The following is a 17565-nucleotide window of genomic DNA, read 5'->3' as shown; positions in this document are numbered from 1 at the left end:
TAAAAATGAGTTTGGAAGTGTTCCTTCCTCTTTAATTTTTTTGAGAAAAGTTTGAGAAGGATTAGTGTTAATTCTTCCTTAAGTGTTTGGTAGAATTTTCCAAGAGTGACATCTGGTCCTGGGCTTTTTTTTTTTTTTTTTTTTTTTTTTGGTGGAAGGTTTTTGATTACTGATTCAACCCTATACTAGTTTTAAGTCTGTTCAGAATTTTTTTTTTATTGTTTCATGATTCAGTCTTGGTGGATTGTATATTTCAAGCAAATATCTATATTTTTTTCTAGCTTATCCAGTTTCTTGGTGTGTTGTTGTCCTCACTTCTTACAGATCTCATGGAGTCTCGTCAGTCTTTCCAAAGTCTTGTATGAACAGTTTCACGTGCCTGATTTGCTCTCATTTCCCCTTGCTTTCTTCAGGGAATTGTCAAATTATTCCTGATGCAGGGGATATAAAACCAATTTAGAAGCATTTGGGGTTTTAGAATTATAAGATGAAAAAAGTCACATTTCAAAATCTGACATATACTTGATAACCAAAAAGATGTTTTTGATTTTCATTCACACTGATGCTGAATGCCTTTACATGCTGTAATCTGTGAAACAGACTTCTTTTTAACCTTTAAACCCTAACAGTGAAATGATGATGATAACTCAATCTCCCTAGATTATGTGTATTTCAGTTTCTTAAATCAAATGGAATTTCTAATTTAACTGTACTCTACACTATCATTTCCAATATCAAATAGTACTTCCTGAAACTCAGTGTAAGAAAAAATGACAATATTAACTAGTGTCATGAAAGTTCATGCTGATAATGAGATTGAGTCTGGTCCTTCCCCTGGGCTTCTCTGGGGAAACGTCAATTGTCTACCCATTCTAATTCTCTCACCTGGTGACAGGCAGGCGGCGAGCTCCACCATCAAGGCACATGGGTCCCACTTACAGTTAACGGAGTCCGAGAGAACAGATATTTGCAAGCCCAGTGAGCTGGGCTCACTGGAGGCCTGGGCAGGTGGAGATGCCTTTGGTTGCTGCTTCAGAGGAGTAAGAACTTAGCAAAATTAGATGCATGGAGAGGAATAGTCGATGGAATATGTTTGGGGAATTCTGGGTTAAATCAAGTACAGCAGGTTTCTTTATTTTTCAGGACTGCTATACATTACTGTATATTGTAACTGTTCCAGAAGGAAGCTTGGTATTCAGCACTTTCCAAACTGTGTTGCTCATGGAACGCCTGTTTTTCCCCCTAGAACATCTAATGGAATGGGTGTTCCATGGAATGTGCTTTGGAAAATGCTGATGAAACCTAAGTTGTTGGAAAATGGTAGGTAGAGTTCACTTGCCATCCATTCTGCATCAGGCATTTACTGAACAGCCTGCCACATGCTCCTCACAGAAGGCGGGAAGAGAGGCATGGCTGTCATTGCTCTTTGTTGTAGAGGAGGAAATGGAGGCTTTGAGCAAGTATACCACCTGCCTGAGGTAGGGTGTGGTGGATCCAGGATCCAGATTTATCTGATTCCAAGCACCTTATCTTTCCCCAATATCACTGGCTCCTTTTCTGATTCCTAAAAAGCCCAAATTCAGGCTGGTGAACTTGATTGAAAAGTTGCTATGGAATCATGGGGTTTTCATGGAGGAATAAAAATGTTCTTCTTATCCTCTCATCTTATGAACCTCAGTGTGGCAGGTGCTATTGAGCACCAAGGTGTCTTTGAATAGTTGTGCACCTTGGCCACTTATTCTCTGCACTCCCATTTTTTCCTGTAAGCATGAGGACCAGCATCTACCTCTAAGGATAATGTAAATATAAATAAGACACATTATGAAAAATTATGAAAAACTGCAATTATCACATAGTAGATGCTGAATAACTTTTGATAACATGGCACCCAAAACGGTGGTCTGATAACATCCTAGCCTACTTGTGTTGCCAATGTCCTTGTTCCCCAGTACTCTTACCCAAACCTCTGCAAAGGGAACCCCTGACCAGAGAGCTCCTAACTGGGGAACCCCTGGCCAGTCTGGGTAAGAAGAGTCACTGACATGCACATCATTGCAAAATGAAAATGAGCTTCTTGTTCAAATGTTTTAACAATTCCAAGATAGCAACATCAAAGCATCAAACTGAGCATGGGGCCCTTCAGAGCACAGGGTCCTGTGGGCAGCCCTGGCTGTGGTCTAAGGAAAAGTTAAGGGAAACCAGAATCCTGCACCAAGGAGAGGAGAAAAAAGGTGCTGTCTTGGCAAGGGGACTTCAGCCTAGACAGAAAGACCTAGGGTAGCTCTCTGGAGGGGTCTTAAGGGAGACCCCAGCCCCCAAGCTGATCTCTTAGATTGGAGATTGGAGAGTGAAGAGGCTGTCACAAAATCTTGTGGTAGGAAGAGAAGGTGTTGGCAGGGGAAAGATCTGATAACGCACCTACTGAGCTCATGTCAACATAAACTTGGCTGGTGGGGCATCATGTGTGCAGCCCCCAGAGGCCCGTGAGTATGGGAGACTGTGCAACAGAGCAGTTAGCCTCCAGGTCTGCCTTCACAGTCTTACTAATTAAATCACCCTGGGCTCATTCCATTGTGAGATTGGAGGTTGGCATATGGCAGATTTTCTGTGGAGGAAAAGTGCTAAATATTAATAGAGAATACGGACAAGGCTTGACGTGGTCCCAGCTGTGTGGTTGGGTTGCATTTGGTGTGATTTGGGCAAAGACTGTTCTCTCTAGAAACTGAAGCTTTCCTCTAAGGTTCTTTTAAACACGACTTACAAACTTAAGCTGGGTGTCAAAACCTGACACCTTTTGTGCCTATGAGTGCCTTTACTCCTGACCCATTTCCATTCTGCTCTTTGCTTAGGAATATGCTATGTCCAAATTGCTGCCCACATCACTTTGGGTGGAAAAAAAGGTTTAATTGCATAGCTTTTAGCTGTGGCCAAAGTAATAGTCACTGGATTCAAAAATTCTCATTTATATGTTTAATCAAAACTATCTTTCATAATGGGTAAAATTTTCATTCATTTGTAATTTGAAAAAGAAAGAGAATATTTTCAGATTGTGGAGAAACTACTATGGAATGCCTACTTTCTAAAAATGTAATTGTGTTCTTTGAACTATGTTTAAGAATGTCCAGAGAGGACAATGAGCAGTGTCATTACATGTGATCTATATTCTGCTAACAAGAAGAGATCTGAGGTCACCTTAGACAGAGAGCTCTGACTATTCACTTCTCATTTACCTATTCTTTACCTCCCTCCCACCATCCCTCCTCTCTTTCTTTCTTTTTTCCTTCCTTCCTTCCTTTTTTCCTTCCTTTCTTCCTTCCTTCCTCCCTCCCTCCCTCCCTCCCTCCCTCCCTCTCTCTCTCTCTCTCTCTCTCTCTCTCTTCTTTCTTTCTTTCTTTCTTTCTTTCTTTCTTTCTTTCTTTCTTTCTTTCTTTCTTTCTTTCTTTCTTTCTTTCTTTCTCCTTCTCTCCTCTTCTTCTTCTGGTTCTGTTTCTTTCTCTTTTCCTTCCTTCCTTCCTTCCTTCTTTCTTCCTTCTTCCTTCCTTCCCTCCCTCCCTCTCTTTCTCCTTCTTTTCTTTTACTTCTTCATTCCTTCCCTTCCCTTAACTTTCTTCTCTTCTCCCTTCCCTTCCTTTTCCTTTTCCTTTTCCTTTTCCTTCCCTCCCTCCCTCCCTCCCTCCCTCCCTCCCTCCCTCCCTCCCTCCTTCCTTCCTTCCTTCCTTCCTTCCTTCCTTCCTTCCTTCCTTCCTTCCTTCCTTCCTTCCTTCCTTCCTTCCTTCCTTTTATATATGCATATATGTGCAAGTGTATGTATATATATCTATTTTTGTCTATCTATCTATCTATCTATCTATCTATCTATCTATCTATCTATCGATCATCTATCTATTTATCGTCCATCCTTTTGCTGCTGGTTCAAAGAATGAATCACATACAAAGTCCTCTTGGAAGTCTAAAAAAAGACATGGAAAGCATGGGATTTTGATGGGTTTTGCATAATGAGATTCAAAAACTGATCATTCCCTTTGCCCTATTTTCTCTTTTAGGTTCATATCTGGTGCTTAGACAAATTCAAAATGAGGAAACATCGGCACTTGCCCTTAGTGGCCGTCTTTTGCCTCTTTCTCTCAGGCTTTCCCACAACACATGCCCAGCAGCAGCAAGCAGGTAAGAGCCAGAAACGTCCCTGATTTTGTAAAAAGAAATAGCGTTCTTTGATTTTAGATCTTAGGCATCATGCACTGACATGGAGCTTAGATATGTTTTTAAGGCAGCTAAGCCATTTATTATAGGAGAGTCAGATAGGATAGTTATAGGGTTTACAGACCTTTTCAGTGAGAGATGACCTATTTTTATTAAAATTTGGGTTTGGTATTTTGGAATTGGCTTGAAAATGATTTGTTTTTACATTGGATGTGAACGGAAAGTTTGTATCTCAAATGTTTTACCACCTGAAGGGACTTTCCACATTTCTGGCATTGGCTGGTCTCTGAGCACATAAACTAGGCAGAAGTCAATGATTGAAAGTAAAAACTATTTTCCCTGAAAAAAACAAAGATCACCCTCTCTCTCTAACTCCACATGCAGAAAGGCATTTTCATCTAGGATCATTGGATCTTTAAGATTTCTGTTTCCCGAAACGAATTAAAAACACGGATTCTAATTAACTCCATTAGGAATTTGATTGCAGGGTTTTAGAAAAGTGGGAAATGCTTCATGCATTGCAAGCTGGAAAGGACTGAGGTGGGTCTCCCTCTCCCTGACCCAGAGAGCTGGGCCTCTGAGGGATTCCTCCTGCAGGCCAGGTTGCTCTTAGATGGGGGGAAGTCTAGTGTCACTTCAATGGAAGAAGAACGTGGGTTGGGGCATCAGGTCAGCCCGAGGTAAGTAGAGTCCAGGAGCAAGCCTGGCTCACAGCTGCGGAAGGGCACCTCCTGGGGCGGGCCACTGACAGCCTGATACCCTGAGCTCCTACCCTTGAGGGAGGACTGGGTTCATCTGGAAATGAGATAGATAATGTTTGACATCTATGAAGACTTTTCTGGCTCTGAAAAATATGCAGTAACTAATTAGAATACCTTTTGTTCATGCTCAAAAATCTGGAAAAAATAAGTCTTTTCCCTTCTCTACATTTACACAGGTCCTCCTCTCTTAAAGAACATGTATTTATTATATTTATTTTTCATGCAAATTACCCAAAGCATTGGGGGTTAGTGAATGGAAAATAGCAATTTTTACTTTTTCTTTTTGTCAAGGCCCAGTTTCATATTCCAAACTAAAGAATGAATTTATAAAATGATGGTTGGTTGTCTGTGATAAGACTTCCTTCTGGTTTAATCAGGTGGGTCTTGGGGCTCAAACTGCCACAGGGAATCATGTTTGAGTTAAAGACAGCCCAGGAAATTGTTTCCTCAATCTGGAGCATGCCACTGGCCCATTCATGGTGGTCTCTGAGTATGGAACTTGGGCTAGTGACTGGGCACCAGCAGCTATTGAGTGCATGGGCCCAGGTCCCTGGTTCCCAGGTAAGTGAGTCTACCTTCCTGTATTACCAGTGAGGTGTGAAGTGTTTAGTTAAAATATAGTGTAAACCAAATTTGTTTAGGAAGGCTTTGCACTGATAGGAAGTAATTGCTTACATAGTAGAAAAATCTAAACCAATGTCTTTTTTTAAAGATGTCAAAAATGGTGCCGCTGCTGATATAATATTTCTAGTGGATTCCTCTTGGACCATTGGAGAGGAACATTTCCAACTTGTTCGAGAGTTTCTATATGATGTTGTAAAATCCTTAGCTGTGGGAGAAAATGATTTCCATTTTGCTCTGGTCCAGTTCAACGGAAACCCACATACTGAGTTCCTGTTAAATACGTATCGTACTAAACAAGAAGTCCTTTCTCATATTTCCAACATGTCTTATATTGGGGGAACCAATCAGACTGGAAAAGGATTAGAATACGTAATGCAAAGCCACCTCACCAAGGCTGCTGGAAGCCGGGCCGGTGACGGAGTCCCTCAGGTTATCGTAGTGTTAACTGATGGACACTCGAAGCACGGCCTTGCTCTGCCCTCAGCGGAACTTAAGTCTGCTGATGTTAACGTGTTTGCAATTGGAGTTGAGGATGCAGATGAAGGAGCATTAAAAGAAATAGCAAGTGAACCAGTCAATATGCATGTGTTCAACCTAGAGAATTTTACCTCACTTCATGACATAGTAGGAAACTTAGTGTCCTATGTGCATTCATCTGTGAGTCCAGAAAGGGCTGGGGACACGGAAACCCTTAAAGACATCACAGGTAATGGCAATGCCACCAAGCTACGCCGTGCCCTGCTGTTCTTGGGAGATGAGCTTGGCAACTGCTGGCCTTAAAGCAACAGCTTGGATGGTGCGTGGGCCAGGGAAGAGATGAATGTTCACAGGTTTAAAAACAAAGGTTTAATTTGGAATATTCTTCCGTAGTCTTCTCCCCAAGTAGGGCATTCACCTACGTACAAGAAGAGTCTTTTTTTAAACAACTAATATTTTCACTCTAAAAAAACCCACATTCTAACATCATGATCCCACGAAGCACTCTGCCTTCCTTAGAAAAGAAAGCCTCAGAGTGGTGAGATGTGCATCTGATCAAACCCCTGTATCTGGTGTTGGGATCTGTTTCATTTAAGGAAAGTTCCCTGTTGGACAGTGCATGAACTGAGAGGGGAGCGAGGGCATCTGTTTTTGTGTCCAATGGACTAGTAGAGAGCTCCTCTCTTCTACTCCATGGAGTTAACTTAAGAGTGTTGGTAGAATCGGAATTGCAAGAAACCTCAGCTATGATCCAGTCTAGATCAATTTGGAAGGAATTGAGTCCTGAATGATTAGTGACAGCCAGAGCTGGAGGCTGTGCATTTGGGCTGTGGGTCTGGTCTTCTTACTTATCCTCCATGTGGTAATCATGGCTGTGCCCACAGCCACTCTTCTAATTCTAATGGCATTGATGAGAGCCACTCTGGAAGTATTGAGAGCACGTGGACATTGCATTGATGTGTCATGTGCTGTTGCATGTACAGAGACAATTGGCCGACAAGTTATTTAACCAGTTAAGTCCATTAGCTCTCCTTCCAGGGCTAAGTGCCTAAATGGCCTGTGGGAAGGAATGTGACAAGTAAAATTTCAAACTGTACCATATCACAGCAACTGTGATGAGTGCTCAGAGTTTACTCACTAGTGATGGACAGAGCAGAGGGCCCTCCCCTTTGTTAGAAAATCAGTCCATGCAGCCATTTGATAGCTGGTAGCAGAGAATTCTGGGTGGAATGAGCAGGAAATGAGAGAGGAATCCAAGGGGAGAGTTGGGCTCCAGAAAGGAGACACACATGTTCTCTGAGATGGAGGGAAGGGATGAGAAAAGGGGCTGTGTTTCCAAGATATTCAGGTGGAAAAGAGGCACATTGAGAGAGAATTCAAGTTGAGTTGACATCCATCATCTCAATAAAGGAGGGGAGCAGTGGGGCTTGGGGTCTTGGAGGGATTGAAGTTATTTTTGATTAGCTGCTATAGGGATGTGAAGAGGGGTCACAAAACATTCAGGAAGCAACTGCTGATTTGCAGTGGTGTCCAGTTGCTATCAGAGATTATGAGTCAGTGGGCATCTCCATTAGTGTGGATCCCTGCCTTTCTGCAGATGTCTCAGGCACTCCCAGGATCAAAAGAGTTCCCAGAACTGGGACTTGCAAAAAGGGAACAATAGAGAGGACAGAAGAAAATTTTCTCAATAAGGAAATCCAGAGTGGTGGCTAGTAAATTCCTAAAATAGCCTGCCATGGTGTCCTGGCAGTGTGGGGAGCTAATGAGAACTAGAATGGGCCAGGAGACCTCTGAAGAGCCAGAGGATGAGAGGCCGGGGCTTGGAAGGAGAGCCCTGGAGACAGCTGAGTATGCAAGTCAGAGACACTGCTGGCGTGTAGATAGGGAGACCTCCAAGGGCCAATCTCAGGGCTGGAGGAGTTTCCAGTGGTGCTCAGTGTAGTCCTCGGATGTGTAGGAACTGTAGACAGCCAGCCACTACAGAAACCAGAGAGGCTGGTGCTCACAAGCATTGTCCATACAGTCCTCAAAGTCTGGAGATGACCACAGAGCCTGCAGTGTGGATGCAGGCTGAACATGATGTAACTAAGTCACGTAGGAAGGTTAGAGACTCTTCTGTGTATTTAGTAGGCATGAGGAAGTGGATAATTCTTTGAATCAAAAAAGAATGAGTGGGCAACCACATGGCGTAGGGGAACTGATCATAGGAAGCAAGATTTATGAACAGACTTTTCTCCTACACTTTTAAAAATGGTTACCACCGAGACAGCCATTGAGACAGGAGGTAGGATGTCAGGTGACTGATGGAGAGTCAGTCTCTTGTGAATACACAGGGATGGTGGGGCAGGAAAGAGAGAGTTGAGGCCTGGAGGCACACATCACTCTATAGGACCACATGGGAGGGACAGCAGAAGAGCTGCAAGATTGCAATCAGAATAATGGAGCAGTTGTAGAGAAGCAGTACCAGAGGTCAGTTTTTCATAACAAGGATTCAGACAGCAGGAGCTGAAGAGAGATGACCCGACGTCAGCAGAAAGGAACCAGCTGTCTTGGGCAGGCAGAGCTTGGTGAAGAAGAGGGTTTCAGAACTAGCCAGCCCCAGGGTGTTGCAGCAGTTTGTTCATAAAATGGTTTTCCCAGTGGTTACCCCTGATTTCAGCTTTAACGGGGCTGGCAGTGCTGATGCCCTTACCCAGTGGGTCTACTTCTCAATAGGAAGGAGTGAGAGGCAGTTCAAACACTGAAAAGTGTTCCCTGCTTCCAAATGACAGGCCTCCCCCCTGGCATTACCACACAGGCATCAGTCCTGCCAAATGACAGGAAAAGGTGGGTGTCCCCAAGAGCACCCCAAACCACTCAGGTTACCAGGAAATGACAAGAGGGTATCTACAATGAACAGCACTGTTTGTTACCATAGTATCAATATCATTAATTCCCTGATCCATCACATTTTGGAGTATAAGGATAATAACAAAGACCTATCAAAAAACAGTGAAAAGGGCTCACGCCTATAATCCCAGCACTTTGGGAGGCTGAGGCAGGTGGATCATCTGAGGTCAAGAGTTTGAGACCAGCCTGGCCAACATGGTGAAACCCCGTCTCTACTGAAAATACAAAAAATAGCCAGGTGTGGTGGTGGGCACCTGTAATCTCAGCTACTCGGGAGGCTGAGGCAGGAGAATCGCTTGAATCCAGGAGGCGGAGGTTGCAGTGAGCCAAGATCATAACACTGTACTCCAGCCTGGGTGACAAGAGTGAAACTCTGTCTAAAACAAACAAAAACAAACAAACAAACAAACAAACAGTGAAAGGGACCAGTAGATAAATGGACCATCTTTTATTGACGTTTTGTTATACTCACCAAAATAGCTGAGTTTGCCTTTATGTTTAACCATTATGTAATGGACAAACAATGAGATTACCATCATGAATGTTAAATGAAACTACCAACACCGTGTGTTTCCACGCAGATGATAAAACCTTTGTTTTTATGCCAAGAAAGCATCTCTGACTTCTAGTGTCCAAGCCACTAGCAGCACCAGGGCAGAAAATTAATCCGTTCATGTCTCTTTTCTAATTAACATCACTCTGCAATTCCTCCTAGTACCACGTCCCACTGCATGTTCCACGGCAAAAACACAGAATAATAATCCTAGGAAGAACAGTACATCTCTGCTTATAGTTTTTGGAAAGGCAGTTAGAAGGGCATTATAGAAATTGCAGTTCGTTAGGGCTGCTCTTCTTACTACCTGTCTGCTAGGTAACTTCCCCATAGAGCGTTCTTGATTATAAAACACACATATGTGTAAAATTTGAACAATCACCACAGTTGTCAATGAACGCTACTCAAATAATCAATCTCCAATGGTTGTGTTTTAAAAAATCCCTCTATCATTCTTCAAAAAAATGGATATACCTGAGACACAAAATCTTTATTTTTAAACAAAAGCTAAAGGTGACAGGGAAGATTATGGTATCAGCTTTCTTTTCTTTGTGAAGGATGAAGAATTTTTAAATTTGTAAAATATATCTACAATTTTGTGTTTTGCATAGGAAATAAGAATGTGAACTTGTTTTTCTTAATGAAAGGAGGCATCACATGAGCTAAGAAAGGCATTGTGCCCACACCAGTGAGTTCAGGAAAAGAGCTTCCAGGGATGTCGAAGGAAACTGTGAATTTTCCTTGGACACTGTAAAACTTTTCCATAGAAAACACCATAGAGGCTGTGATACACAAAGCCTAGAAGCAGAAAACCAGACAACTCTAAAGCTTTCAAATTGTGCATAGATCTGATTCCTCGTAACATTAACATTGGTCATTGGTCCGCCTTGCTGTACACAAGCACACATGGCCCCTGTGTGTCCTTGAGGCTTCAGCTCTCCTGAATAACAAAGCATGCCCTTGTATGTCCCATTATTGTGTGTGTAAGAGGATAATGTTGTTATTCAGTGATGACAAATTATCCAATGTGTTTCTATGACCGGTCACTGTAGATGTTCAGTCTTTTAGAAGAGAATGTCCAAGGATTTTCCCTCAGGGTTCATTTATCTTACTTGCACGATTATAAATTTCAACCCAAAAGTAAGTTACAAATGGAGAAGAAATAGTGTTATCCTGCGACTTAGGGATCATTTTAAAAAAACTTGACTGTATTGATCATATTTAATCCTTCTTTTAAATGTTTTGATATGCTGAGGAAGTGGCAAACCCTCCCATGTCCTTTGAGGTCATTGGTTTAAGCCTGGGAAATGTTGAGGAATTTTGTGGGATTTGTGGAGCCTCTGTATTATACAATGATGTAGGCCATTTCTACGGCTTTCTGTGTAATTCACACCCCCTGGCACCACAGCCTCTTGAAGATCCTTCAGGAATCGTATATTTTGGCTGAACAGTGGCAAATGCTTTGGGCTCTAATCAAGGGCTCAGTCTTATATAAAATGTTTGTGTGGCAATCACTAAAAACACAAGATCTTAATTACTGTAGCACAACAATTATCCTACTCATTATATCTTATAAGAAGGATTGTGATAGCACTGTTGCCCGGTTAATATATTTCCCTATGCAAAGAATTAATCTGCAAATATATTGTCAGGAACTTTCGTGTATATTAGGAAGGGAAGAGAGCAGTTCCAACCCTGGTAATCTCTGTTTCAGTTCACACAATGAGAAGAGCTCGGGTAAGAATGTAATTTCACTAGAGCGGAACTCCTCAATTTGGGAACTCCTCACTCCCAAAGTGAGACAAGCTTTGCATCATTTTCTACAGTGAGAACAAAAACAATTTTATTGGCACAAGGAAACATTAACTTTAAATATAAAATGTTCACTGTCATTGAAAAATCAGAGATCAGAGTGAATGGTCTTACCTGTAATATTACCATCATTTCAAAACGATACCCTGAGTGTATCTTTCTGGAATCCCAGAATATAAATAGATAAGCGCACACATAATCTCTTCTTGTCCCTAACACATACTTAAGTTATCAAAAACATCGACTAGAATAATTGTGCTCTTCCTTGAGTTTAAATCAGCCAAATTTAAACATTCAAACTAAGGCTGTGAAATCTCTGGCCCTGCGTTTTAGATTTCTCGATCCCTATTCCTCCCTCAGGGCTGTTGTACATCCCTGTTCTCAGTATCAGGATGGAAATTCTCTGTTCGCCGTTATGGGGGAGAAAAGAGGTCTTGGTCAGCTGTTTTTCTGTCCTTTGTGTAACCCCAGGCGAATTCTGATTGGGGTTTATTTGATGCTCATAGTCCTTCTAGGTAACTAGTTTAGGATGTCATAAAAACAAGGTTGGATAATTATGTCATGACTGGTTTAATATCATTCTACTTAACACTGTTCTGCATTAGGTGACTGAATATAGAGGCAATGACAAAATAAATGAACAAAACATCCTGCCCGATCCCAGAACTGCATTTGAGTTTTATACAACTAAACATCATTTGAGAAAAAAAAAAAAAAACACAAAAATTTCATCAAAGTGTTTTTTACGTGAAAACTTTAAATGTAGTTTGAGTTCTGATTCACAAAGTTGCATGTACAAGGTCATTTTGGCTTTTAAAGAAAAGAAGAAGAAACAGGAGTTGCTTAAGGCATCGAGCAACATACTGGGCTGAGGAATCACCAAATCGTGACTGTTTTATAGCTGTGGATTTATATAAAAATTTTTTCTAATCATTTGAGAAGGCAGGGGAAATGACCAAAAATTAGAAATCATCTCTAAAGTTTTCTTAACCTACTCATTGATTTTCCCCGGTAGGTTTGGTAGCAGACAATTCATGCAACTACATTTCCCAACAAATTTCTAGAATATGCACCCAAGATTCTCCCCTCAGAAAAGTGAATATGATGTTTGGAAATTTAACTATGAGGACAGCACAAATGAAAAATTGCTATAAATGTCCCTTTTTTATACAATGATTCCTAAGAGGTTGCCTCTTATCCATTCAGAATGCAGAACTGAAAGAGAATTTCACATTCCTTCATCAACATGTGTTTTGTTTGCCCATATTTCGTGTTTCTTATTGGTTTCCAAAGAAACATGTCAGAACACTGAATAATGCATGTGGTCACTTGTTCTAATGCTTTCACATTTTTTGCATTTCTTTCTTTTAAAGCACAAGACTCTGCTGATATTATTTTCCTTATTGATGGATCAAACAACACCGGAAGTGTCAATTTCGCAGTCATTCTCGACTTCCTTGTAAATCTCCTTGAGAAACTCCCAATTGGAACTCAGCAGATCCGAGTGGGGGTGGTCCAGTTTAGCGATGAGCCCAGAACCATGTTCTCCTTGGACACCTACTCCACCAAGGCCCAGGTTCTGGGTGCAGTGAAAGCCCTCGGGTTTGCTGGTGGGGAGTTGGCGAATATTGGCCTCGCCCTTGATTTCGTGGTGGAGAATCACTTCACCCGGGCAGGGGGCAGCCGTGTGGAGGAAGGGGTTCCCCAGGTGCTGGTCCTCATAAGTGCCGGGCCTTCTAGTGACGAGATTCGCTACGGGGTGGTAGCACTGAAGCAGGCTAGCGTGTTCTCATTCGGCCTCGGAGCCCAGGCCGCCTCCAGGGCAGAGCTTCAGCACATAGCTACCGATGACAACTTGGTGTTTACTGTCCCGGAATTCCATAGCTTTGGGGACCTCCAGGAGAAATTACTGCCGTACATTGTTGGCGTGGCCCAAAGGCACATTGTCTTGAAACCGCCAACCATTGTCACACAAGGTATGTATCCTCTTCTCACCATCTGTGTGGGAGTGGGGTGTTGTGTGTGTTGGTTTTCGTAGAGGTAAGGTGGGCACCAGCATGATTCGCCACAGGAGAAGCTGTAAGTACCCACAGTCCAGTCCTTCTCTGATGAGCTGGGTCCTGGATGTCATGTTTGTGATTGTTGCAGTGTGCGGAAAAACTAAAGACCAATGAGTGAGTGAAAGCTCTTACGAGAGTATGAGTTGCTGAGAAAGTGTGCTTTTAAGGCTAATTCAACAAACCTGTTGCTTTGAGATTATTAAACTACTTATAATCCAGTCTTTCTAAAAATGGGCTTGAGGGGCTCATTACAGTTCTGAGAAAGTTACTCCAGGACCATGGCACTGGGCTCTAAAAGTCAGTGTTAGAAGTGTGCTCACAGTGTCTTTCCAAAAGCACAGATGGAGTGAGGGTGTCTCCTCAAAGTCCTTTTGTGCTAGGGTGCTGAGAGTTACACTTCTGAAGGTAAGAAATAACAGTGCAATCGCTTGATGGAATATTTATGAAGTTTTTGTTTTTTTTTTTTCCTGTGCTTGTCAAGTGTAGGAGGAATTCTCTTGAGTGGCAATATTAGGATACAGGCTCAAATGGAGGGCCTTTGGCAAAACAGCCAATTGGAGTGGTTTAAAAAACAAACAAACAAACAAAAACAACCAAGTCACATAACAAATACGCACTTAACAAACATAGGAGGTGTGGTGGGGGCATCAGGATACATAGCCTCCTCCACCTTTTGAACTGTTTTCTGAGACATCAGTCACTTTTCAGACCTATCAATTTCATTACCTAGGTGAGGCCAATAGGATGTCATTTGGTAAATTAGGGACACAGTGGCCCCCAACAGTTTCCAGAAACACCCAACTCACTTCCGGTGTTGCTTACACACTGGGATGCTCTAACAAGATCAGTCCTTGAATATAAGACCTTGTTCTTCATTGTCCTTCCAGAGTATGGGCTCAATGAAAATTGATGAATGGATACCGAGGCTCCTATAAGACTCTGATTATCATCTGCAACAAATCATCTAAATTTTCTTGGGTGAAATAACACACTATCACAGCTCTTATATGTTAACTTTATAAGTAAAGTCTGGGTCTACAGGATAAATATTGTAATAAGATACTGCTTCACCCATCGTATCAATTACAATTGATAAAGGGAGGTTTTCCTTTGATAAAGGAGTGACAATAATTTAAAAATAACCCTTTTGGAGACTATACTGTTGTATGAAATTAAGAGTAGAACATTTTAAAGTCTTGATGAAAAACATCACTATCTATTTATTTAAGGAACTGACATCTACTTAATAGTGCCTTGCTAATCATTAGCTCTAGTTGCTGCATTCATGTAAAGACAACATCACCACATTTCCTTACAAGGGTTACAAAATTCACCCTGAGTTATCTCAAATTTGCTTCAGATGAATTTAAACCGCGGCTTTTGTTGTAATAAAAATTGCAGGTAGAAAGCTCAGGCAATGGCATCTCTACTTAATCTGTATATTGGAACTGTGATCTGGTGATGTAGCAAGAAAAGTGTATGTGAGCATTGCCTTCTGGAGAAGCCTATGCTTAGCATTTATTTAAGTTTGAAAGGCCAATTCCGTGTGGCTTAGCTTTTGCTGCATACGGTTTTCCAGCTTTTCCTCTCACTTGATGGGACCACAAAATTGGCCCAGATTCTTCAGATGAGCTAATAGGGAGACTAGAATTTTGAGCATCATGTTCTGAGTGCAAATGGAGATTGAGAAGCAATGGAAACACAGCGTGCAGGACTGCCTGCCGGGTGCCTGGAGCTGCTCACGCTCATTCCATCATGGCGCCGTTGTGTGACTCTGGCAGTTAAGAAAACAGTCAAGTGAAAATTTATGACCTGCCAAGGTTTCTCTGAGCTTGCATACTTTTAGTTTGCATCCCGAAGTATAGAAGCCCAGACATTTCCCTATGTTTTGCAAACACCGAGGATGCGACATGGCTGTAGATGGGAAAGCTGGTCTCTGGTCCTTGGTCTTATGTGAACCTGTCGTGTGATCCTGGGCAGGTCAAACTTATTTCAAACTTAAATAAATGCAACCTCTCTGGATTTTGATTTCTTGAATTTATGACAAAGGAGGTGCACCAGATGAAGATATGTCTGTACCAGGAGAAGTTTCAACTTTTTAATGAAAATGGGCAGAACATGACCCTTGTTTCAGCTTTTCCCTAGCTAAGTAGAGTTTCAACCTTCATTACAAACATCATGTTTAATATCAGTGATTAACTTGTAAATATTCAACAAATATCCTTGACTATCTGTCATGTGTCAGACACTATGCCAAGCACTGGAGACATGGTGCTGTTTAATGAGACAGATGTGGCTGCTTGTCTGTTACAGGATAATGGGGAAAGAGATAATAATATAAACTAGTGTCCAGGCAAAATATTCTGAGCATGATAAGTTGCAGTGGGGCACTCAACAGGGCTGTGATAGGAAGACTGGGGAAGAGAATTTTAGATCAGGTGGATGGAAGGCCCTGAGAAGGCATGGGACCCAAGCAGATGAGCATGTGGAGAGCAGGGGAAGAGTGCTCCAGGCAGAAGGAAGAGCAGGAGGGGTGACCCTGCAACACAAAGGTTCTTGGTCTCTTCCCAGAACTGTCAGAAAGCAGTGTAGCTGGAGCACACTGGACAGGGAGCCTGACAGGGAGCCAGGTTCAGGCTCCCTGGATGCGTGGAAGCTGGAGAAGCAGCTGCTGTAGGGGGATGAGAAGCCACAGGGAGCAGGGCCTGTGGGTTGGGAGCCAATGGCAGAGGCAGGTAGGCTGTGGGTTAGGGGTGGGAGCCGGGGCTCTCCTCTGAGGGCTTCTATTTTCTCAGAGACAGATGAGGAGGCCTTGGCATGGTGGAGGCAGTGGCAGAGGGCTGAGCAGAGAGCACAGCCATGAGACAGTCATTCTGGAGGACAGGACAGTCAACTTCCCAGGGAGGCATGGGAGGATGGTGGGCAGGCACAGGTCTCCTGATGGGGGTCTGGAGTTCTGACATGCAGGTACCTGGTTGTGTGGTCTTCTCCAGAAATGTCCCCTTCTTGGGTGATGCATGAGGAAGACCGCGGGCCTGATGGAGGCTTTGTCAGGAGAGTCTGATGGAGGCGCAGGGACGAGGCATGGAGGACAACATAGAGAGGCGCGGGAGGAGGGCTGAAGAGGGTTGTGCCATGTTGGCGAGGAGTAGCAGGACCTTCAAGTTCATCTCCCAACAAGGCAGTGAAGTCAGGCCCCACAGACTCACATGAAAGAGAAAAGACAGCTGTGTTTGGGTTGATATTTATGTCAGGTGGAAGGAAGTGCAGATGCATCCCTGACCTGGCTCACGGAAGGGTCAGCTGTGAGAATCCCAAGGTTTTTATCAGCAGGTCGGAGGAGATTCATGGTGCAGCCCCCAGAGAAATGAAATGATTCTGTAAAGGCAAGGTGACTTGCGTCAGAGTCATGAAGCAAACACAGGAATTCAGTTGTTCTTCCAGTTACTCAATATTTTTCAGTGTTTATTGTATTTGGCTAAGCATGGTTTTAGGTATATCATCTGTTATGAGCTCCCACGACTTGAATAAAAATAAAACGTAAATGACCTCTTACCTAGTCAAAGGGGACTCTGTGACAGAGCCTCTGGGAACAAGAGGTGCATTTCAGGGTTCCCAGAGCTGAATCCATGTTGGGTGCAAGGAGACTAGGCCAGTTGTTTCATCAGATCTGGAAGGTAGTCCTTCCCACTGGCTCATCGGGAGAAGTTTTAGTGATGCATTGGTAGGAGGAGGGAAAACGTGGGGGCGGGGAGAGAAAATGTGGGGGGAGAGGGAAAATGTGGGAGGGGAGGGAAAACGTTGTGGGGGAGGGAAAACGTGGGGGGAGGGAAAACGTGGGGGAGGGAAAACGTGGGAGGGGAGGGAAAACGTTGGCGGAGAGGAAAAACGTGGGGGGGAGGGAAGACGTGGAGTTGGGAGGGAAAGCCTGGGAGGGGAGGGTATGATATTTATCTTCTCCCACCCCAAGAGTTGTGCCACTGCTGGTACTTATAAAGAATAATATAGCCATCTGGGCCAGTTGGTATAGGAGCAAGAAGCTTCTCAGGTCATTGTTTTATGAGTATTTGTCTATTTTTCTGTCATGTGTGATACACATAGTAAATACATGAGTGGTAGATTCATGGTATAGTGTATATGGAATTTATATGTGTCTCTATATATGTGTGTGTGTATATCTATATATATA

The 17565-nt window shown here is 42.8% G+C and overlaps 1 protein-coding gene across 12 annotated transcripts in view; it reads left to right on the top strand.

Moving 5' to 3' along the window:
* Positions 1–17565, top strand: part of LOC105473841 (collagen type VI alpha 3 chain) — a 151243-nt gene that overhangs the window by 73594 nt on the left and 60084 nt on the right. For 6 of the 12 annotated variants that reach the window (XM_071073645.1, XM_071073643.1, XM_071073642.1 and 3 more), the window contains 3 exons: positions 4044–4164; positions 5674–6291; positions 12690–13292. In XM_071073645.1, the coding sequence (XP_070929746.1) occupies positions 4074–4164; positions 5674–6291; positions 12690–13292 (1312 nt within the window). In that variant the 5' untranslated portion in view covers positions 4044–4073. The remainder of the gene's footprint in view (positions 1–4043; positions 4165–5673; positions 6292–12689; positions 13293–17565) is intronic. The other 6 variants (XM_071073652.1, XM_071073650.1, XM_071073651.1 and 3 more) reach the window with 2 other exon arrangements.

The sequence above is a fragment of the Macaca nemestrina genome, chromosome 11, assembly GCF_043159975.1.
Source record: "Macaca nemestrina isolate mMacNem1 chromosome 11, mMacNem.hap1, whole genome shotgun sequence".
Classification (NCBI taxonomy): domain Eukaryota; kingdom Metazoa; phylum Chordata; class Mammalia; order Primates; family Cercopithecidae; genus Macaca; species Macaca nemestrina.
The sequence above is the reverse complement of the archived record's forward strand: the minus strand, read 5'-3'. Positions and strand labels throughout refer to the sequence as shown.